The 24,849-nt window shown below is 32.8% G+C and overlaps 2 protein-coding genes across 4 annotated transcripts in view; one reads left to right on the top strand and one right to left on the bottom strand.

The window, feature by feature from the left end:
- Positions 1–5,685, bottom strand: part of LOC148617980 (H(+)/Cl(-) exchange transporter 7-like) — a 54,785-nt gene extending 49,100 nt beyond the window's left edge. For both annotated transcript variants that reach the window (XM_088585674.1, XM_088585673.1), the window contains exon 1: positions 5,526–5,685. In XM_088585674.1, coding sequence (XP_088441800.1) covers positions 5,526–5,639 — 114 coding nt within the window. In that variant the 5' untranslated portion in view covers positions 5,640–5,685. The remainder of the gene's footprint in view (positions 1–5,525) is intronic.
- Positions 5,686–8,800: 3,115 nt separating this feature from the next.
- Positions 8,801–21,998, top strand: LOC148617981 (eukaryotic translation initiation factor 2 subunit 2-like). 2 transcript variants are annotated; one of them, XM_088585678.1, is made up of 9 exons: positions 8,801–8,919; positions 11,383–11,566; positions 12,094–12,173; positions 13,704–13,872; positions 15,602–15,699; positions 16,369–16,517; positions 19,222–19,278; positions 20,051–20,136; positions 20,792–21,998. In XM_088585678.1, the coding sequence occupies exons 1-9, from the start codon at positions 8,902–8,904 to the stop codon at positions 20,965–20,967; spliced, it is 1,017 nt and encodes a 338-aa protein (XP_088441804.1). In that variant the 5' UTR covers positions 8,801–8,901; the 3' UTR covers positions 20,968–21,998. The 2 variants fall into 2 exon arrangements, with proteins under 2 accessions (XP_088441804.1, XP_088441803.1); XM_088585677.1 differs by lacking the exon at positions 8,801–8,919 and adding an exon at positions 10,692–10,811.
- The last annotated feature ends 2,851 nt before the right edge of the window (positions 21,999–24,849 follow it).

Below are 24,849 nucleotides of genomic sequence, written 5' to 3' on the forward strand. Positions count from 1 at the left end.
GGTTATGTTGCTACAAATTTGAAGTCATCACTACAGAAGTTTTATGGTTGTCATCATGAACTCGTGGATCTTTATGGTGTATCCATCTGCACCATGAAAACTGATTTATTCAACGAGTCATGGTTTTCCTTTCCTTGTTTGTCTACCCCGGACTTGACTTTTTATGAGCAACTCGGTGGGTGTTTCTAAAAAAACAGAGGACGCTTACCCTACCGGTGCACCTGGTCCATGCTCCCAGTTTTTGATGGTCTGAGTTGTTCATTTGCTTTTGTTGCTTTGAATGTATGATTTTAGTTACTTTATGTTCTTTGTTGTGTATGTCTGGTCTTTGTCCCTGGATTAAATTCTTTTGATTACCGCTGTAACCTTGGTTCCCTTGATTACTCGTTCAACTTTCAGTCTCCAAGCACTAGCTGGTAAACAACAGTCTTCACACATGTCACAATTTAACCAGTAGTCCAAATCCAGAAAAGTCTATAAAAATTCTCCTTAAACCAAGAGTGAGCATAGTGAGGATACTAAACGTTGAAGAAAGTCAACTGAAGATTGACTGGACTAACTACATGTACCAAGTACAAGATCATACAATGTACATGCTTTTCAAATACAAATGTCTGCAATTCAGCTGATTTTTCATCACCATTTGAGATCATACTGAAATGGACAATCTCAGGCTTGTTTGGTAAAGGAGATCTTTAATTTGTTTGAACCAATGGCATATTTTGACTTTTCCCCCATGTAATTGCCATAGAAGTTGTGAAATGACAACTTTAATCTATGGGCAATAACATCCCTGTCCTTTAGCTATAGAAAAAGGAACAGATATGGTGAAATGCAACAAAGGCACCATTATATAACCATTATAAAAAATACTGAATCCTTACAGTGATCACCAAAAGGTCTTCAATAAGTGTAAAAAGTACAGTGTAAATGCACACACAAGTAAGTCATGAAAGGCCTCAACAACAAATGTAATAAAATCCACAGTCACAGAATGATGATACTTCTTCAAAATAAAATGTCAAATAAAAATGCTAAGAAACATTGATGATGAACATTGTCAAACACTATTGACATTAGGGCAGAATCATTCCTTTCTAACCAAGTATCATGCTGCAAGTGCAGCAGACAACTCAAAAATAGTAAACAGACATCCAAAATTTACATGTATAAAATTACATTAAGGCTGGGGAAAAGCACCATAAAACAAGCTAGTACTGTGAAAGGCATATTATTTGTAAGTACATGTACCATTTTTTGTGGTTTAAGAAGAAGTTATCAGTTCATAGATTCTAGAATTTGTGGATGTGACAACACTATTATACAAAAAAATGGAAAATTTTCTTTTAGTTGGGAACCAAATTTCATGGTTTACCAAACCCACAAAAACCACAACAATTTGTACCCCACAAACAATAATACTTTAATATGAGTTTATGTATCAGTCACTGAGCTCTCACTTTAACACAAGGTAAATTGTCACAATTTCCAGGAGTCAAAAGACAAAAACTCCATGTAAATTTGATAAATTGTTACTACAAAGGAAAGGATTGTTGACAATTGGGAAATCAAAGCCATCATTTTGTCATATATTTCCTCTTTTGTTAGTTTGAGATGAAGGTCAAGAGGCAGACTGAAACAAGACCAATACTAGGACTTGTATCACTAATGTAACTGTTTGTCAGTACGTAAGTGCCTTTGATGCATAAAAACTACTCAGCAAGTTAAGAAACTACAATGTGGGTTACAAATTTTCGTATGTAACATGTAAATGTCTTCTTCTTCAAATGCATCTGTACATGATTATTCAATTCAAGAAATTACATTTGTATCATGTATGACAGAATTTGTTTTCCATTTTCTTCTGATGGATTTTTGATGATATCATCATGACAGTTATTTTAATAAAGATGGGAACCATGGTACATGTATGTCAACAGCATTCTATATATATATATATATATATTTAAGTACATGTACGTATTTATGTACATGTGCATGTACATGTATGTATGGGGTCTTAAACATGATAAAACTTTAAATTGTTCTGCTAGAAATGACATACATGTAATTGAGAAGTCACTGGTCTGAACTTAAACACAAGCACAAAGCAGGGTTGGGTACTAAATATCACCCCTGGTATTTACTGGTAAATACCAGACTGGTAAAAAAGTTTACTTATAGCTGGTCTGGTATTAAAAAATTTACTTACAGTATGCTTAATTGAATGTCAAATATACTTATAAACACATTACTTCATAAAAATATCTGTTATGATCAATTCCAGCCCGGCAAATACTCCATAAGTGACAAATACGTGTTGATTGAACTTTTGTGGTTTATATTCTGTCGGTAATTTCAGGAAAAAATTCACTTATATTCTTTATTAAATAAATACTTATTGTACTAATGAAACAATATGAATCTAATTTTATAGAAGTCACATCAGTCCTAAAGTAATCAATACTGATCTACTAATTTCCTGTCATAACTGCACATTTTCTTATCTATTAAAATAAATTTCCTTATAAATGTACTTTGTTTGTTTGTTTGTTTGTTGGGGTTTAACGTCCGAGCAGCAATATTTCAGCTATATTCAGACAATGAACATGAAATGGATGATAAAATGAACATGAAATGGTAAAAAAAAGAAGGATGGGTCACAAGGATAATAGGGTCGACGAATTGTGAATGCCACAAGATGAAAGGGGGGATGGGTAAGGTCGGGCAATTTAGCCTCCTGTGGCGGAGCGCAAAGGTTCCCACTCCTATTGAATACCACATGCCAGGGGTACCCCATTCCACCACCTGGGGCACACATCCCAGTTGCTCTGTGGGCAGAGCGACTAGCCCCCGGCTAGGTTTCTGAGCACTATTTAGTCGCCTTTTACGACAAGCTTAGCGCTGCTGCAGGGCTATTCTTTTAACACCCGGACCTGCATGTACTTTGTAAATACAAAGTTGAACATTTCCTAAATACTTGAAAATGTACATGTACTTGTTCATATTTTTCATATTATTAGTCTTAGAAAGTGTACATGTATCTAATTTTTAAATCTATTATTTTTATTTAATGTGAAACAAAAATTGAAATAATCACAGGTACAAAATACATGTAAAATCAACCTGGCCTTTGCTGGTCACTGACACTTCAGGTGTTAATTAGAATAGCTTGTAAAAACAACAAGGAAATTGCTTATTCTACAGGAGTTAGGGACAGGAAAAGAACAATAAAATGTTGTATTTGATTTCCTTTTCTATTGTTAAATTGTAATTTGTGTAACAAAGTGTCTTGGTGAAAGTCACAATGGGGAACTCTAGTTTGGCTTGAGTTAAATTATGGTTTCGAATGGTTACGAAGTTGAACATATTGCCATCAACAAAATATGTGTAGTTATTTGAGTTCATATACAAAATTCAATGTAGCTCCATCCCTCATAAGCAAAGCTTAAAATCATTATGTAATGAATAAAAAATATACATGTAAAATCACTATGTAGACTTAATCAAAGTGCTGTCATCACTGCCAGCTTTTCATTCTTGTGAAAATTATAGCATGAACAAAATTTCAAAGATTATATGATGTTAAATAAAATTGTGAGCATACATTGTATATAAAATATATTAAGAACTGTCCTTTTTATATGCATAAACTGAAAGTCAATCTATACTACTGATCCAACTTCACACATATTTACAAATTTTTGTTCCATTTTATCTTTTTCCCAAGTTTTCAATGTATCCAAAAGTGCATTTACATTCAAAAGCTGTATTAACAGAGTATTTATCCTATATAACAATTATACTTAAATAAAACCAATATCAGCTTAAGAAAATAATTTCCTTAACACAACATTTTCAAAATCTAGACATTTTAATCAATTTGAATTTTCCCACCAATTTCACTTATTTAAAATCACTGCTCATCACTTCCTGTTTATAAATGGTAAAATATTAGATAATTTGACTTATAAGAGTGTTAAAATGAAAATATAAACACATTTTATCCTTCCACACATATTACTGCGAGAAATAAATTCCCTAACTGACAATTTATTACTAAATATCTTTCAAGGCCAAAAAGGAGTCCCACAAATCTTAAGTTGATATGAAGACTAGATCTTAATTTTATTTGCATAAATAATAGAATATTACTGAGCAGATAAATTGCAAGAAACATATTTACTTGCTATAATAAGAGGCATTAAATGATATAAAAGGAATTACATTTGGACTATATTTTTTGTAGTGTTCAGAAAGGGTCCATAGAAATACTGAAGAATACCCCAAAAACATTACAGAGTAATCATGATAATTATAGAAAACATATATTTTCTATTGAGACGTAATATTTTTAATGGAAATTAAAAAGATACATATATATTCAAAACAAAGAGTTATGACAGATGGATAATCAATGCGACAGACAAATAAACGCACTCAGCACATGTTCGTTCATTTAAATGGATCCATGGCTGTATTCTCACTACATGTATTTTTCAGGTTTTAATGCATTTATTAGTTATTTTAAACATCATACTTATATTATGTATTCTCCTTTTAATATGTAAGAACAAAGTGTGTACAGCTTTGGGATCGGTCAACCGTGAAGACTTATCTCACCTTAGTATATTCAAATGAGACTAACAAGGCAAGTGATTACTTATGCAAATGATATGAAAACTGAATAAAAACATTATCTTTCATAAAATAAAACATATTTCAATCCATTTGGAGGTTCAAGTGTATATTTTGAGGTATTCTGAAAATACTGTTTCAAATTGTAATGTACAATGTACATTTGCATCATTAGAACAATCACATTAAAATGAGACCTACATGTACACGTACCAGACACTGCATGTACATGTTCACTGTAGAATCTAACTATTCTCCAATATTAATGTAACATTTTTGTCTAAGTTCTGAATCTTAGCAGAATCCTCATGATTCACCTCAAATTCATGATAAAGGTGAAATCAGATTGATTTAACAGAAAGCAGAATTGAATGTTGTTAGATCTTACTGTACAAGTACATGCAGTAACTGAATGGAACAATCAGTTCTCATATTAATTGTGCACATTGAAACTATTATACACATGTAATAAACAAATACACATGCCATAAAACTGTCGGTTAGAAATGAATAGTCCGAATTTTCTAAGACTTTGCAGGGTTAAAGGAAATCGGACAAGAAAATGTCCCAAGTCTTACATGTTTCATGTGTGACTCATACATTTTGAAGTTGATTTGTTGACACTTTCTTTTGACCTATTGTTTTTTTTCTCATTGATCTATCAAAGTTTTGCTAAATCTCATGCATTTGGGTCTTGAAAGCTTGGCAGCCCGGAGTTACCACATCAAAATATTCAAAGCTGGCCAATATGACTTAGCCATTCCTGCAAATAGTCCTTGTACAATCCAAATTAACCCTTATACTAATGGCAATGCTTAGAACCATGTCTAAACTGATTAACATTTCATAAAATTGAATGTAAACAAACTAATTTCTGCATTGTCTACCTTCACTTTGGCCTGTCTAGGGTTATCTACATTTCCATTGGCATCTTGACATTTAGTCTGTTGTGAAGAATGTTCATCTTGACATTCTTGTAATTGAGGAACAGAGGTATCCATGATTTTCCAAGGACGTTCTCGGCGTTCTCGCCTCGGATACCAGGGTCACACTAGTTAGGGGGACAGTAACGATAAAACAATATTTTTGTTGTCTTTCGGAGTTTTCTAGACTTACCTTCCCTCTGGCCTTTGACGTGATAGAAGTTCCAATTAGAAAATGTATACGGGATTATATACGTAAACTGAACATGAGCTTGTCTTTGAGGAAAAAATACCGATGTATACCGATTTAGCTTATACAGTGATGTATTTTATCAAGGGAACCAAGATTATAGGGGTAATCAAAAGAATGTAATCCAGGGACAAAGACCAGACATGGAAAACAGACATACACAACAAAGAAATTAAAGTAACTAAAATCATACAAAGTAACAAAAGCAAATGAGCAACTCGGACTCCACTAAAAACTGGCCGAAAAGTTATACAAATTTAAAATACATGTATAAAGGTAATTGCATTTTTGAAAAATTGATAAGAATTGTACAGCAAGGATTTTTCACTGAGTTGACTGTTTTCCTTTCCATTGACGATCTTAGATCAAAGGAGGCTTACGTTAGTTCATGAAAGATAATTCCGAATAAAACAATGAATTTACACATAATCCCAGGTAGCGCGAACCTTTTTCGAAATATTTTATCGGTAGTTTGCTAAAACATTTTCAACAGAACATTTTTTTCAAAATGTTTTGATGACGTTTTTGAAACATTCCACCGTTTAAGTTTGAAAAAGGTTTTCAGAACTGTTTATTGAAATGTTTTTGAAATATTTAAATAACATGTCACTGTAATGTTTTTGGATCTATTTTTTTAAACATTATTTGGATATGTTATAAAAATGTTACTTATATGTTAAAAACAAATATTTTCTGATAATGTTTTCATTACATTCCTTTGAAACAGGTTAAAAATATGTCCAGATATGGGTTTAATATGGCTTTCTGAAATGTTCAATAAATAGTTGTAGAAATGTAAGAACAACATTTTAATATATATTTTTAAAAAACTTTTAAAAACGAATTAAGAAAATGTTTCTGAACTATTTTTTTTCAAGGTAAGTTTTATACAGTGATGAGAATCTGATTGGACCATGACAAGTGATCATGGCATTTGTTAGTCTTTTAGTGTATCAATTCATTCATTTGACCGCAATATGCAATCACTGTTTCATATAAATCATTAGCAGATCCAGAAACTCCCAAAAGGTGGGGAAATATGGCCTTTGAGGGGGCTCACTAATGGTAGTATTATTAATTTTCTATAACATCAAATTATTTTTTTTTCAAATATGAGGAGGACCCTGGGCCCCTTTTGGATCCACTTCTGTTTTTGCTGAATTTCAATAAAGTTTTAATTATAGAACACATGTATAAAGTTTGGTTCCATGGATATCCACTTCCTGTTTGAAGAGGACATACATTTTAAAGGTGTACATAGCTCTAATAACATAATTTCTAAAACATTTTTACTACGTGTTTGTGCTAGCTGGAATGAAATTATTAAATGAATTGTGTTAAGATTTTTTACCATATTTGTACAGTCTGCTTGATAAGTTTCAACAGACAGTCGGCACAAACAGTGCACATGCATCTGCTTGCTATCTTTTTCTTCACTCCTGTGATGGAGACTTTATCCAAAACTTAAACCTGTTCAACAAATTTATATTGCATGGTTGGTACAGTCCTTTGATTTCAGCTTTATTTTCGCTGTATTTATGGCGTTTTAAACACGTCCTTTCTTCTTTCTTCAACTCATGCACTACAGTTACTTCGAAGTGTGTCTCCTATATATCTTGACCTTCGATCAGCTCGAAATCGCCCAAAATGGAAAGCTTTTAACTAACCTCTGAGGTGTTGAAGTTTGCCAAAAAAATATCTTAGCTGAGATATTGAGGTTGAATAAATATGTCAAATAGTTTCCTTAAAAACTTATTTTTCATACAAAAATTACTCACTGCCAATTACGGGTCTAGACCACTCGGTCAGCTAGGCTATATTAAAATATACCTTTCGCTGGCCGGGTCATTCCTCCTCGTAGGATTATAATCTAGGGTTGTAACTTAGTACACGATGTATAGTAGTACGGGACAACTCATCTAGGTGTTATTATGTAGGATAGAGGATCAAATTAATGATATATGTAACGACAAATCAATATTATATAACGTCTAAGAATGTGACGACTCTATTCGCTACTCTGCTCCATTAGATCAAATTGATGCAGGGAAGATAAAGTTAGCAAAGAAGGGTCTGGAAAATTTTCCAAAACGATGCGGAAATAACAATAAATTAAATAAACGTCTAAATATGTTTAGCATCACCAAAATAATGGTAAAATGTAATATTTAGACGTTTATATATGTGTGAAAATCCCCTACGATGTTAGAACTGTCAAATTTTCGAAGCAAATTTATAGTCATTCCCTCCGGGAGACTCGAACTCGTAACGCTGTGACATCTTTGGCAACACCGCCTGCACACAGCCCAGCGCTCCAGACCACTAAGCCAGCTAGCCTAACCCTAATCCTAAAGGATTTTTGACAGACGTTAAGTAATTTTCAAGTATTTGGTGTTTTGTTACTGTATCCCCATAAAAAACGATACAAATCTTTTAACAGAACAAGTCCGTCCTGCCAAGATTTTTCGACTTAAACTAACTCAAAATGAAACAATTATTATATCAAGATGTACCTTTTATTACAAGCTTTTAGAATAAGTAAACATTCTTGACAGACATGACACATTCTATCAATAATTCAACATGTCCCCCTTTTCATCGCCATTCTCTTGTCAGAAAAAGTTCGTCCTGTCAAGATTTTCGCTTTATCATATGACATTTTCCAAAAAATTAAAATCGGTAAAAAGCGCTCATACTCCCCTTTAGAAATCATTTAAAATTTTTGAATTCCATTAAGTAAAACTGAAGTTATATTAAAAATGTGTCGGGAAATGCCCGTCCTGTTTTTAGACCAACCCATATTTCATTAATTTGTGGTATTCTATCTATAACTTATAAAAATGGTTTTTAATCGAACTGTCTTTTGGAATTTTAAAAATTTCCATATTCAATTATATAAGACTTGCATGAACGCATTTTTTTTAATAATGCCCTGGGACCTACAAACGTTTGGTACGAACTGGCCATCCTTTCCACGACCTTGACCCGCAGAGCCAGAGGAAACACATGTCTGATGCAATAATTTTGCCACTTGAAGATTTTCACGCTTGTATTTAGGTTTAATATACACAAAATCATAAAATTTGAAATATGGAAGACGAAGAATTGGTAAGGAGCACAGAAACAAACATAAACTGAATGAATTTTCGATTTTTTTGCAGACTATCTACGTATTTATGAAGCCGGCTGTCATCGTTGAGAACAATTGATGAATTGTTGAAATTATCCCGGTTTCATAAATTACAATCGACTCCAATTGTCAGTTTTGCGGATTCTTTGTATGAAGCCAGTTGGAAAATGATTTTTAACTATATAACAAGTATTTGATAGGAGTGAAAGTCATAAATATAATATCCCTTATGCTATTGAGGGGTTACTGGCCAGATTGGGAACAAAAGCGGAAGCTTATACCCTATTTTTTAAATTTTTTTTCTTAAGAGAGGAATAATTTCATACCCCAACAGATAACTGTTAGGAAACTAAAAACTGTTTTCGTAACTTTGTAATTTATGGGGAGAGGATAGTTCTATAACATAAAACCACACATTTTATGTTTGTCTTCCATGTTTTCATCGGATATTTTCATTTTTTGTTTATAGTCAAAATGTGAGGTTTTATCATTGGACCTTAATTTCAAGGTGTAAAAATCAACTTTAAATTCAGACATTTTAAGAATATTTTTTCAACAAAACTATATAATTACAAGAAAAAGAAGTCTAATTTATCCAAATAAACATTGTTTGGAAGATAATATTCCTGAATTATAACACGAAGTGATCTGGCCTAGAAGCTGACATCTTCTTATGTTACGGTTGACTGCATTTTCGGATTCATATGGTGGAACGAAGTTTTATCATTTAAAGGTTAAAAGTTTTTTTTTCATTCCAAAGGCAATGATCACAAAAAATTATGAAAACCTTCATTTTTTAAATTTTATTATACTACTTTTATACTCACCACATGATTTTTAAATATATTTTATCTTTGACAAAATGATGTGTGAATAAATTTCGTTGCGCCATTAAAAATCCTAAATATTTGCTGATCGCTATTCGGAAATGTGCTTCTCAGGACTTATCGATTATGGTGTTAATGGAATCTTACATGTGCTGATTTAAGAGCAAAGTTGGATGTTTTTAATGGAATTTCTGCATCTGGTAAAAAATTTATTTCACAGCCAGGTCTTTTAACTTTGTACTTCAATCATTCTTAAATATTTTTATTTGTTATTATGTTATATCTAGACAAAAACATCCCGCAGGTCAATTCGCCGGAACGTTACTCCTGCAAAATGGCGTCCAGTGATAAAACCTTGCATTTTGACTATAAACAAAAAATGAAAATATCCGATGAAAACATGAAAGATAAACATAAAATGCATGGTTTTATGTTATAGAACTAGGGGAGAGGATTATTTATGTACACAATTTCTTCACTATCCTGCAAATTTGAATACTATAGTTTGGCAGTTCTTATCTCACTTTAATGTCAGGGAAGTGTTACTATATCTCATTATGGAAGGACATTCTCTAGTGTAGTTTTATGACAAATATGCCTAGCCCAAGTTACAATTTTGACTGCAGCAGTGAGAAAGTCAGCCTCCTGTTGTGGGAACTCCCAACTTTTAATCTCATAGTATTTTCCCTATGAGCTTATATGAAGAGTTCATTTAGGCAGATTTAAGGAATATCTTTTCTTGTGGATAACTTATATTGGTGTATATTTTTGCATGTCAGTTGTAATAATTTAACACATCAAAATTGAATTAGTAAGTATTGATTCCCAATTATCATATTTGGGAACCCATTTGAAAATGGTCAAATCATCCCTGTATGATGAAACAAGTCATAATAAGTTCAGTTCTATTTTAAGTTCTGATGAGTGACTGATGCAATACTTTGTCATTTCTTAGTTCTTAACAATATTGTGTATGCTTTTGGACTAGTAAACACTTAAACTTGGATATAATGATAAAGTTAAAGCAGCAAGAACCTTCTGAAGTAAGATAATTTTGATTTGGTGGAAGTTAGTCTAAAAAACTTTAATTTCTAGTTTAACCAGAGTGGAATGACAAAGTGATTGCAAGGGACAATGTAATTGTTGAATTGGTCTGAATTACAACCAACACTTACATTGTAGTTTGTAATTTGTATTATTTTAAAGAAAAAAGAAACTTGATAATACAAAATGTACCAATCTAATTTGGTCATGTAGGAAAGTGGGTTCAAAGAAGGTTTTTGCTCACAAAAAAGTCCCTTCTGAATCTTCAATATAGGATATCTTGATAGAAGTTCCAGGTTTTTATCCCAGTCTTATATTCAAAATGGTTGTTTGTATTTGTAGTAGAATAAGGAACCCTTTTTTGAAAACCTTAATGTTGGAAACACTTTTATTTTATCTCTTAATGAGTATTTTTATTTCATGTGTATGCTGGTGTATATATTCTTGTGGTTTGATTTTTGTTTAAACATCAGTTGTATCAGACTGGTCTTATTTTCTGAAAGACTACAGGCAGTTTCCGTCAGTGAGTGCATGTTTACATTGATGTTGAAAATTTTATTTTGATTTCAGATGCCCTTTGACCCTACAATGATGAAGAAAAAGAAGAAGAAGAAGAAAGTTCCTTTTGACTTGGATGCTGCAATGGGAGAAACAGAAGTTGCTGCTGATGGGGCCCCACCAGCAGCCCCTGAACAATCAGATGCTCCTAAAGAAGTAGAAGAAAGTAAACCAGATAAAGAAACCGTTGATGATGGTTTGTAGTTTATATAATACAACTTAAGTAATTTGATGGTGTATAATGTTATGACAGTGTTTTCATCTTGGTAACTAGATAACACATTTAAATTGATCTACACTTGAGTCCGAGGGACCCAACACTAAATTTTATTTGATTTCATCAAAAAATGAATAAAGCATTATCAAGGTAGTAACATGTTTGGAATACTAAGGAAACCTCCGAAAGATTATGATAAAGAAGTGTATCATGAATTATTTCATTTTGAAATGCAAATGTTTTAGGCCTATGACAGACTTCATGCAACAAGTTTTCTTATGTATAAAAAATAGAAAACATGTTTTTTTATCAGCTCTGGTGTACATCATTGTTTTGAAGCTTAATGAGTACAAAAAGTTTTTATTTTTCTCCTCACTGAGATGAAGAAAAAGCCTTGGATCATTGATTTCAGATACCCCTCATTCCCTGGGATGAGTTTAGCAAATCTACTTTAAGACATATTTTTTTTTATTCAGTTTTGTATATTGATGTTTATCTTCTATTAGACATGTCATTTGACTTCACAAAAAAGAAGAAGAAGAAAAAGAAAGCTTTTGATCTAGAAGAGCTTGGAGATGCCTTGCCTGTAAGTGTTAAAGGAGAAGTAGCATAATTAGTCAAATAGCTGACTGCCTGATAAACTTATTTTTATATTTTGTTCACAATAAGGTTTTTTCACTGCCTAAGGCCAAATAGAAAAAAAAACCATTTGGATCCTGTCATAGAGAATAACCAGGTTGGTAAGTAGAGACTTATCGTCAAGAGTTGACATTTTCATTTAGGAAAACCTACTTTAACCTCAATATGAACTCAAATTCAGTATCTCAAAACCTTACCTACCTGTTACCATGATGACTGAACCAAGTATGCAAAAACAAAAAATGGACGTGAATAGAAAATTATGGTTCCTTGGTTGGTTCGTACTTTTTTTTTCATTTTGGCTAAATAAGTCCAAGGTTGGCAGTAAAATCTAGGAATGGTTGGGAAACAGGCCCAATGACGTCTGTTCACCAGAAAGTGTTTTTGAGTGTTTTGCATATATTCTGAACTGCCCAAACCCTGGGTCTCTGAATTTTTGTTTCTATTATCATTTCTTTTCACAAACATTGGAAGTTACAGAAGAAATGAGAACATGAATATCTCTGAAGATTCAAATTGAACTGACTATTACAATTAGTAATCAAGGGAACCCAGATTCCAGTGGAAGTCAAAAGAATAAATAACTTTTCAAGGATAAAGACTAGACAGAAAGTAGACACACACAGCAAACAACAGGAATTTATCAAAATAATGTACTGAGAAAATATGTAAATTATCAACTCAGACTCCTCTACAAATTTGGGGCATGGAGCAAGTGCACCTGTAGGGTAAGCGTCCTCTGATTTTATAGAAACACCCGCCAAGTTGCTCATAAAATGTCACTTCTTGGGTAGACGAAAGAGGAAAGGAAAACTATAAACTATTGAACAAATTGTTTGTCATGGTGCAGGTGGATACACCATAACAATCCACAATTTCATGATGACAATTATTTAACTCGTGTACTGATGACTTTAATCTTGTAGCAACATAACCCTATCCCAAAAGCCTATTTGTAATGGTATGAAAAGTCAGTGTAGTTTCTGCAAAATGTAACTAGTGTCAGCTTAAGCAGATACATTGAAGAGTTTTAGTTCTGACACACTTTTCAAGACTTCATGATGTATGCTTTTAAGAGATTTTCATGGGATTTTACACATTTTCACTGCTAAAGGAAAGTATGGAAATTTAAAATCTATTTGAAAGACTTGTACATCACTGAGAAAACACTTGAAATATGAATGAGTTTCCTCAGTCATAAGTCCAGCAAATTCAAAGCTAAAATTTACTTTTCAAATAATAATGAACTGAAGATAATTTATGTATAAAATAAGATAAACTTTTGCGAAATGTGGAGCAATAGGTTTACGATGAGAAATATACAGATATTTAATTACGACAGAAGATATTCCCATTAGGCTAAAATCTTTTAATTAATATTGCAAATAATTCGAAATCCATATATTTGTCACATTGTTTGTATTTCAGTGCATTGTTTGCCATTGGCTTTAATTATAAAAAATACTCCTTTCCTCAGGAGCCAACAACCACAGATTCACCGCAGCCCCCCGAAGACCAAGATGGCGGAGCCACAGAGGAGGCTCCTGCAGATGAGAACGTTGATCTAGGTTTACCTACCAAGAAAAAGAAGAAAAAGAAGAAAGTAGACTTTGATCAAATTGATGTTGATTTACCTGTAGAGGATGGTATTATTGTTTTATAATCTACATCTAAATTTTGTAAGAGCCTCTGTGATCTAGTGATAGTTCCACAATCTGTCAGGGATATTGTTTGTTTTTTGTTACCTCCAAAATAAATCTTGTTTGTTTCCCCAGATGAAAGTTTCCAAAGAATAATGGCTAAAATACAATCCCACACAAGATAAAACTATTTTCCCTATAGGTAGTCAAAGGGTAAGGTGTGGTATTGCTGTTCAAAATTACATTGATGAATTGTTAATGACTTATCTTTTTCTTAACATCCTCTTTAAAATTAACTATTTTAAATTCAAATTGAAGATTTTGTATGATTATACCAAATTTCCATGTTTGAAAAAAAATGAGGCATATTTTCCTATTAAAAAAAGGCTGAGGTGGTCAACAATATCACTATTTAAAAAATATTTTTTTGAAATGGAATATGTTTATGTATTTTGTGGTTCTTGTTAAATATTCCAACAAAGTTTAGTGGCACTTTAGTTTGCATTGAGAATTTACTTAATAAGTGTCCTATAAAGTGTTTTATTGGCTGTACCATACCAAAAACTTCAAATTTAGTCCATACAAAAAAATATCGAGGTTCTCAGGCTTTTTTTTTTTTAAAATGATTTTTTTTTGTCAGCAGCAAATATACAAACTTTTCTATGAAATATTTCATAATATATTTACTGCTCACACTGATAAATATTTAATCTACAGTTCAGAAAACGTGCATGTGTATGATGCTCAGTGGCATCAATTTTCCTTGAGAAACATTTTGCATGATATTAGTGGCCTCGATTTAATCTTCTTCAAATGCAGAAGCGTTTTGAACCTGACAGTCATGTGGCCGAATGATCCTGATGACAAATTTGTAGAACCGAGACTGTTTTCTTGACTGAAGACAAAATTTTTTAAAAATATATTTTTGCTAGAGAGTAAAAATTGCTTACGGGAGTGTTTTAGGGGTATGGCAGTGCGTGAGAACCTACACAATTTTTTAAGCCTTTTGTCTGTAAGTCTTTTTACAAGGTTTTCATCACTTGCAATTATTACTAAAACAAAAATTTTTTTTTTTCATTATTTTCAGCATTAAAGAATGCAAGTCATACTGTGTCCTTAGTTACATGAATTTACTTCCCCTGCTTTAACTTTCTACCTGGAACATATACAATTACGGCCCTCTGAAGAGGTGAATATCCAAAATTGTCAACCCGAACTATGGTTATTTCCCGGAGGGCTTTTGCCTGAGGGGAATAACCTTAGTGAGATGGACAATTTTGGATATTCACCGAGTTAGAATCGTTTTATTACACCGAACAAACAAAGGACTGACAAAAAATGCATGATTTCATATGTGCTAGGCCATCCTTTTGCAAAGATGGGTTATTCACCTGCTATTGTATTTTTGATTGGTTATTCTCTGGTGATTAATAGGATTATTCAATGATGGCATGATTTTTGGGGTTTTTCAACCTTTCTTGCAATTAAAACAGAAAAATATCCAAATTAATCTATGTCACATGATTATATTTTATCCAATAGAATTCATCCTTTATTATGTAAGGTGTAATAATTCAAAATTGTTGCTATTTATCATTCCTACATTGTACATAGAGAAGTTCAATGCTAATTATAAAAGTATGTGTCATATTGGCCTGAAAACAAGTGCTTTGTATTCAATATGAAGAAAATAATGATAAATTTGTTTAATGTATACATTTATTCTATAATTAAGCTGATGAAAAAGATGATAAGAAAGAAGACAGACTGTCGAGTAGTAACACGTCAGGAAAATCTTGGTTAGATTCTGATAGAGATTACACATATGATGAGGTAGGAACTCATATAAGTTGGAAACACTAGATAGAAGTCAATGTCTAATCATTGAGCATACAATATGCCACTTATCACATTTCAGCTGATATGTCACATTTAAATCAGAAATTCTTGGAAAAAATGTTTAATGAATAGCCCAATGAAATTCTAAAGATCATTAAAAATGACAAGTTGTCAAAGTTTTAATCAATATTACTGTGTAACATGTACATTATACACTGCTGTTGTGGTTGAATAAATCACTAAAGAAAGAACAAAACTTTTATATGGATAGCAGTGAATGTTGTATTTAATATTGGACTTTCTTTTGCTTAAACATCAAAACATTTTAATACTCTTTTGGCATTGAATTTCTTTGACATTATGATTTGAAATAGCAGTCCACATCATGAAATTTTAAAATTCATTTGAAAGTTACTATACATTAGTGAGGAAATCTATATAATAAATGGGGTTAACAATAGGGTTTTTAAGTTTCCTTCTAGTTTCATTTTCCTCACTGGAATTTCCTATGTAGAACGTATTGAAATCCCAAGAATCTAGTATGTCTACTGTAGACATTACAAATGTGGCTAGAACAATTGCGATTTTTTTCTAATTTTTACAAGTACATGTTATATATTTTTCTTCAGGCCAGGGTTAAATTGATTGACTGTTTTATTTCAGTTGTTAACAAGAGTATTTGACATCATACGAGAGAAGAACCCAGATATGGTTACTGGAGAAAAGAAGAAATTTGTAATGAGGCCGCCACAGGTTCTCAAAGTTGGTACCAGAAAATCATCCTTTGCTAATTTTGCAGACATTTGTAGATTGTAAGTTTATATTTTATATACATATTTGATGTTTCTATTACATGTCGCCAACAGTGAAAGCTGGTCTAGTAGTCACTCAGATCCATTTGTCTGTCCATCCATCTGTCAGTGCAAAGAGGGTCCCTACTTATTGTAATCTGTATCTCAAGAATTTTTAAGTCAATAATATTAAAACTTTGCACAGTGTTTATATACATATTGAAGATGTGAACCTTTTACCATGGAGAAATGTTATCAATTTTTCTTACAATAATGACAATTTTAGCTTGTTGAACCCAACCAATTTTTCAGCAGTATATGCTGTCATTAGTAGATTACTTTAGGAACCCAAATAGTTTTTAGCTCACCTGGCCGTTGGGTGAGCTATTGCCATCACTTGGCGTCTGTCTTCGTCGTTGTTAACAATATCTTCAAACATCTTCTCCTTTGAAACTACTGAATAGATTTGCATGAAACTTATCATGACTGTTCCTTAGAGTATCCTGCACAAAATGTGAGTTGGATTTTTGATCAGTTAAAAAATGTGGCGGCTGTTCCTAAAAATAGAACATAGGGGTCAGACAGCAGATTTTTGCAAAATCGTTAGGTTTAGCCAAATTCTGACACAGGGATAAAAGTATTTAGCATGATGAGATCTATCTGTGGTCAAATTTTGGTGAAAATCTGTCGACCCATGTTGGAGTTACTGCTCTTTTTTGACGTTTTTTGCCGTTTTTGATGTTATTACTTTAAAAAATCTTAAGTAGTTTTTTGCATATATCTCCAAAGCCGTTAGGTTTCGCCTATATCTTTCAATTGCTGAAATATCCTTATTATAAGGCCTATAAAAGTCTCCCCTAGATCTTTCAATTGCTGAAATATCCTTATTATAAGGCCTACAAAAGTCTCCAGGGATCAAAGTTGTCAGACGACTCCATGTAAGGGTTATTGCCCTTGAGAGGTGAAAATTGACTTTTTTACAATTATCAGCCTATATCAACTATGATAGATAGAATGAAACTTTCAGTTGCTGAAATGATTCTTATTATTAGGCCTACAAAAGTCTCTAGGGATCAAAGTTGTCAGATGCCTCCATATAAAAGTTATTGCCCTTGAAAGGCAAAACATTACATTTTTGCAGTTTTCAGTCAATATCTTGAAAATTGTAATAGATAGAATGAAACTTTTGATTGTTGAAATGATCCTCGTGATTAAGTCTTACCTAAGTCTTCATGGAGTAAAAATTGTCGCACAATTTCTTGTCAGAGTTATTGCCCTTGAAAAGCAAAAATTTAACTAGGTGAGTGATTCATGCTCCTGGAAGCCTCTTGTTTTTATTTGTTAAGTGTTTAGATACATATTTATCCAGAATTATATGGATCTTGTTTCTGTATACAGTACTTCTGCAATTGTTTTTGTATTTCGATTTTGAAACTAAGAATAAGAAATATATATCTCTTGTAGAATTTGAAAATTTGTTCTTATTGGTTTACACTTGTGCCACTTGATTTTTAGAATAGGTGCTACACAATCTTAATGAAATAAAGAGCAAACATTTACCTCCACCAAAGTTATTTCTTGGTTCTTATGCCATTTTTCACAAAAATGATCTTTTGATTTTACCTTAAAAAATTTTTGAAAAAATGTCTCCCTCTACCTTGATGAGGGTGGTGCTTTTATTTCAATATCTCACCACACAAAGTGGCTAGGTATTATATGATACCCTTCATAAAGTAGCATGTTTGTCTGTCCATCTCCAGACTTTTCCATTTTAGCTCGGATCAATAGATCTTTTTTAAACTTTGCGCAGTTATTTAGTACCATAAAATTCAGGTTAAGTTTAATATTCAGCAAAATCAAAAATGTGCTTTTTAAATGAGGCCTATGAACATTTTGCCATCCCTCTTTTTAGCTCACTTGGCGTGTGTCGTCGTTAACAATTTTTCAAAACTCTTTTCCTCTGAAACTACTTAACCCAACTTAGTATGAATGTTTCATAGGGTATGTGCATAAAACTGATGTTGGTATTTTAAATTCGTCAAAAAAATGGCTTCCATTAATAAAAATAGAACATAGGAGTCAGGCAGCATTTTTCTCATATATCTCAAAATCCATTAGGCATAGGCTTATGCCATATTGTTTCAATTCCCGAAATTATCCTTATCATAAGGACTATAAAAGTCTGCATTGCATCAAGGTTGTTGGACGATGCCTTGGATTGTTAGAGTTATTGCCGTTGAAAGGGGAAAAATGACTTTTTTTTTTACAGTTTTCAGCCAAAATCTTGAAAACTATGATAGATAGAATGAAACTTAGAATTGCTGAAATAATCATATTATAAGGCCTACAAAAGTCTGCGGGATCATAGATAGTCCATGATTAGTTTTACTGACTTTTTTCAATGCCTTGAGATATTTAACTGATTTTTTGAAATGCAGGTGTATTGATGAGTTACTGATAAAGGTTTTTGTTTGTTAATTTATATGGAGTAATATTCAGTGAACAATGAAATCTTCCGTTCATTTTTGTGAAGTAATGCTCCTTCAACTTAGAAAAAATACTGTCAGGACCAGTTTTCCAAGCTTTTTTCTGTAACCTTGAGGTATTAAAACTTTTTTTGGTATGCAGGTTTATATTGATGAGTTACACACAAAGTTTGAGTTCTGGTCTGGTTTATTGATTTTTTTCACTATTCTAATTGGTAAATAATACTTTTTATTTACAGATTACATCGACAACCTAAACATGTGTTAGCTTTTCTGTTAGCAGAATTGGGTACAAGGTTAGTGATCTTGAGATCTATTTTCTTCTATCAAATTTCATGTTATAATAAACATAAAACATTTTGCTGCTTCAATAAATATGCATAAATTAATAAGCCATTTAGCCATACATTATGCTCATTCGATTAAATCAGAAGGTTTCCCAATGTTAGTATTGCTTTTCATTCTCATTGCAATATGATCTGGGGTTGTGTTTGGTGCAATCCCACCCTTGTAATCTAACTGAAACTGAAAAAAAATTCTAACATCTGGGAAAGGTGTAGACCCTCAAAAATCATCCCTCACCCCTTTGCTAAAACCTGCAGATGGCTCCATTCCTATACATAAAATTGAAGAGAAGCATACGAAGTTGAGATACAAAGAAAGACATATCAATGAAATCAGAGATTACCACTAAGACCATCAAGTGAAAGCTTTTCAGAAAATATGTAGAAAACTAGAAATGGCACTTAATACTGACCTGGTAGGATATGTGTCCTCTGCTTTGTTATACAACACATGTCAATGGATTTTACAGGGTGAAAAAACGAAAACTGATAAAGTAGTAAACTGTTAGATTAAATCCCCACTCAATAATTTGTAAGTCTGTTATTCATTCCATCTTAAAGTGGTCACAATTATTTGGAGTCCCAATTGATTTCAACTCTTGTATGTGGCTTTATTTAGATAGGGCATTGATTTTAAGCAATTTTCGTTGCAGTCTGATATCAACTTCATGTACAAGTGAAGGTATACCTATAACTTCATGTTTTGTTTGTATTTTTTTTGTAGTGGTTCTGTGGATGGTAACAACCAACTAATTATTAAAGGCAAATATAATCAGAAACAGATAGAAAATGTTTTAAGAAGATATATCAGTAAGTTTCATTACTAATTGTATAGGTATAAAATATGTATAAAGTGGAAACACAAAATGAAAATATCACAAATGTTTAGCAACACCTTAAAATTCCACAGAAACACCTTGGATGGCTCATGATTTTGTGTATGCCTTGAGTTGTAGAGGTCTTGGGGTGTGATTCCTGGTTAGTCATAATAAACACTTTCATATTGGTAATAACTGCCACGCTCATGATGTATTAGAGATAGAGTGACGATTGATGGGCTAAGATTCTGAATAATGGAGTGTTGCTTCTTTGAGCTAGCACATTAAAAATCCACCTGATGGTCTAGTCCATAGCAGGATTGGATTGATTCATCAAACTTTCTCTTATTGAAATGTATGAAATATCTGCTGATAGACATTAAATTACAATATAAGAAATCAGTAAAAAACACACACAAAAAAAATGTTTTTATGGAACAGATATTTAGTCACCAATCATCCCTTGTATCTCAAAGTATGTTAAGTATGGTGGATTTTAGTGATCTGTCTAAAAACGGAAAAAAAACATTTACCAAAATAAGAATTGGGAAAACTTTGTAAAATATTTTAGCTTTATTCACCAAATTTGACACCTGCCTAATTAACCCGCTGTAAGATTATTAACAATTTATTTGTTTTACTTGCAGAAGAATATGTTACTTGCCATACCTGTAGATCTCCTGATACATTGCTTCAGAAAGACACTAGACTTTTCTTTCTACAGTGTGAAACATGTGGGTCTCGATGCTCTGTGGCAAGCATTAAGTCAGGTTTCCAGGCTGTCACAGGCAAGAGAGCGGCAATACGAGCCAAAACCACATAGGTTTATCTTTGTCAGGCAATGTAAAAATGTCATCTTACATAGCATTCTTAAGCTGTCATCAATTAGGCATTTATTCTGATTATATGATGTTTGTCCAGCTGTGATCCATTTGTTATTATTTATATGAATGGTGAGGAACTGTTAATATCAAGTGCTATTTAATACACAAATCTTGACAATAACTGGTGTGACTGTGACCTGACTATTGTCTTGACGGTCCAATATAAGTGGACTCCATGAAATAAAAGTTTCTATTTATGTAATATACTTATCATTTTTCACTTATGAAAAAAACATGGAACATGACTACATGTACATTTTGGTACAGGAAGTTTTCACCACTTTTACCCGGTGGCAGGCAAAAAAAAATCCTGATGATTATGGCTACTTCTCACTGGAGACTTCTGCAGAATTGTTTATTTTAGCAAACAAATTTTGAAATGCTAAGCAACTTGGACTTCTAATTAATTGGTCGAAATAGCTGCTGACTTCTACTATTGTAAGCAGTAATGGCAAAATATTGTAGTAAACACATTAAAAATAATGGGTTCTAATTTTCGCAGATTCTTTCAAGTCCACATATTTGTAGATACCAATTTTCATGGTTTCAAAAAATGATGAGCGTTTATATGGTGTTAAAAACTATTTCTAGGGACAATTTTTCGTGATTTTCTTTCCACTGTGAAAGTAGCGATAAACTAGTACATCCTGAAAATTAATATGTTTACAGCAAATTTGTGAATGAATTGTTTTCATGCATCATCAGTAAAGTATTGATAAAATTCAATCTTTTGTTTTGGGGTTTGCTTGTTCATATTTAAAATAAAACCAGATTTATTTTCAAGCAGGTCTTTATAGATCATAGTCGTTACGTTTTGAAACCTACTTGCTTATGTCATATATAAAAACACATTGTATAAATGTTTTGAATGGTGAAATTTTTACTTTACATATGTCTTGAGTAAAGCATTTGTATTTAAAATCTTTTTTTCCAGTTGAAAAAAATAATAAATTAAAAGTTTCTTTTGTCATTGCTTTTTATTATAGAGCTCTGTTTATCCAAACAAGTGCATTTTTAGTGGTAAATATGTTTCTATGTCATTGTTAGTTCCTACTGCCACATTTGTCTAATTGTAGCTGATGGTGAAGTTTCACCATAATTTTCAGTTTAGTTGTGAGGTAATTGTGACTCGTTCTTTTATCATCAGTTTTTTTTTGTACTTTCTGCTGTGTCTTTGTTTATTTTGACATTAAGTTTTTTCTAATTTTAGTTTGCTACACTTGACTTCATTTGAATTTAAATAGAATGGTAATACCATCGCTTGAAAATTAAATCCTGCATTATATAAAATCCCCCTAATGAGGTACACCTAGGGTAAGGGACACAACACTTGAAATCTGTGATATGTTTGTATCATATTGAATTTTACCAAAGCCTTTCAAGCTTTCATTTGAAACGGATGAAATCAGTCCAAGTTACTTGGATGCTTACTTGAGATTGATGTAAAATGCTGAATATAAACGTTTCAAGGATTTGTAAGAGTTGTGTCCCTTACTCTAGGTCTACCTCAGACCTCAAGTTTTAGTTGTTTAATCATGTGAAACATTGAAAACAAATTTCTGGGGATTTTTTCCATCTTATATAACTACACCAGAGAATAAAACAACTATGTCTGGAAGAAAGTTATACTTGGACCAACTATTAGGGTTAGGGTTTGGTTGAAAACAATAACTAAAGATCTGGGTAAGAATAAATGCCCAAGAATTATCCCAGCAAGTGTTCAAATTTGCCTTTTTAGGCACCGAACATTTTGATACTGAGGGGGGCCTCAATATTGCTAAATAATTTTTTTTCTGCTCTTCTTAAAGTTATTTTATTTTTTTCCAATAGCAAATGAATAATTATTTTTTCAAGTATGGATGATTATTTTTTTTTTGTAAGTCAAATTTATGATAAACAAAAAAATTGGAAATATTAAATAATATCAAGGGAGAGGATATGAAAGTAAAGATTCAGATCAATCAGATATTTTATTCTTGTTAAGACTAAATAAAATTGATCAGGAGCATTACGTCTTCGGCTCCTAAAAATGACTTTTTTCATTAAAAAATGGGATGGAAATTTCAAAATCTGGACTTTTTCCACGTCAGTTTCTTGTATTTAGGCATTATAATATACAAATCTTTCAAGTTTTGGTGACCAAAATAATGTTTCCTCTGAAACTGATGTGGATATGGATTAAGAACATGTCTATACACCAAATAGTTAAAATCAGGCTAGCAAAATCAGGTCAGGATAAAATCCTTCCCAACCATCCTACATTTTTGGTGAGGTTTGGATGAAATTTACTTGGCCTAAACAAGACATGGCTTTGTCTGTAGCCAGGAATTGGATGAGGAGCTGCTTTTTCTTTCTAAACAGTAATGGAGCATGAGAAATATGGGAAAATAAAGGGAACCAAGGTCATAGCAATAATCGAAAGAATGTAATCCAGGGACAAAGACCAGACATGCACAACAAAGAACATGAAATAACTAAAATCATACATACAAAGTAACGAAAGCACATGAGCAACTCGAAATCCTTTTAAAACTGGAAGCATGGACCAGGTGCACTGGTAGAGTAAGCGTCCTCTGTTTTTCTCATGCAGGTCGGTAGTCTTTTCCTGTGATAGCACAAGGAAGTCTGGGACTCATGCAGACGGGAAGCTTCCCTGCAATAGCACGAGAAAGTCGGGGACTAAGAGCAGTCATGATGAAATTCATGATTGTATATTATTTCTAATTAAAATTCTTGCACACTTATATTGAAAACAAAGGCTGACAGGAAACAGCCTTGGCGTTGTATTGTATGTACATTGAAGGATGGTGAGAGTTGAATTATAGATGACTTGGCATTTGGTGTTTCAGTAGAATCCTTGAATAATCTTTACAATTTGACAGGGATTCTATAGTGTTTTAGTACCTTCCAAAAAGTATTTCTGTCAACTATGTCGAAGGCGTTCTTGAAGTCCACGAAGTTGATGTAAAGATTGCCATTCTATGGACTGCTCGATGATGATCCGTTACGTAACAATTTGGTCAATACATGATCGGTTGCATCGGAATCCTGCTTACTCATAACGGATGTTTGTATCTATTGCTGACTTGATTCTTTCCAGAATGACTCTTGCTAGGACTACTTGGAAGTGAGAGTAACTGAATTCCTTTAGTTTTTGGCAGTTGCTCAGGTCGCCCTACTTTAGAAGCTCGATGATGTAACCTAAACTCCACTCATGGGGGATTTCCACTGTTTTCCAGATGTTTTCAAACAGCTCATGCAAGATGCTGTAGGGCCATAATACGAAAGACCTGACTGCAAACCATAGTGGTCCAACGTGTTGGGAAAGATGCCACATTACTTACACTCGTTAAATTACCCTTCTGTGGTATGCTACCGAAGTAAGAACCATTGTGCTCCGCCACAAAAGGCTAAATTGCCCGACCCTACCCACCTCTCCCAATTTCCAAGGATAATCAAAACTTGTCGACCCCATTATCCCCTGTGTCCCATCCCATTTTCCATTTCATCACTATTTCATGTTTGTCGCCTGGATATAGCTGAAATATTACTGCTCGGGCATTAAACCCCAAAATCTATCAACCAGTCAAGATGTTTAAGGTGTTTTCTGGGTTGATCTTCAAGATCTCGGGTGGAATTTGGTCTGGTCCTGGGGCTTTTCCAGTCCTGATTCTCCATAGGGCTTTTATGATTTTGTGGTTGGGCTAGTATGCACATCATGGTCTTCTCCATGGGTTGGACCAGAAACGTATGGTATATCTTCTCCATTTAAAAGTGGTCGATTTGGGTTTGTTATCACATTGCCATCTTTGTCTTTCCCT

Source organism: Perna viridis, chromosome 5 (genome assembly GCF_037379345.1).
Source record: "Perna viridis isolate PV_CMFRI_1.1 ecotype Kerala chromosome 5, ASM3737934v1, whole genome shotgun sequence".
Classification (NCBI taxonomy): Eukaryota; Metazoa; Mollusca; class Bivalvia; order Mytilida; family Mytilidae; genus Perna; species Perna viridis.

Excerpts from the sequence above, each read along its gene's own strand:
- LOC148617981 (XM_088585677.1), top strand. The coding sequence starts at position 10,779 with ATGATAAAGTTAAAGCAGCAAGAACCTTCTGAA. Across the intron at positions 10,812-11,382 it reads AGCAGCAAGAACCTTCTGAA|ATGCCCTTTGACCCTACAAT; the intron begins GTAAGATAATTT and ends TTTTGATTTCAG. Across the intron at positions 13,873-15,601 it reads TGATTTACCTGTAGAGGATG|CTGATGAAAAAGATGATAAG; the intron begins GTATTATTGTTT and ends TCTATAATTAAG.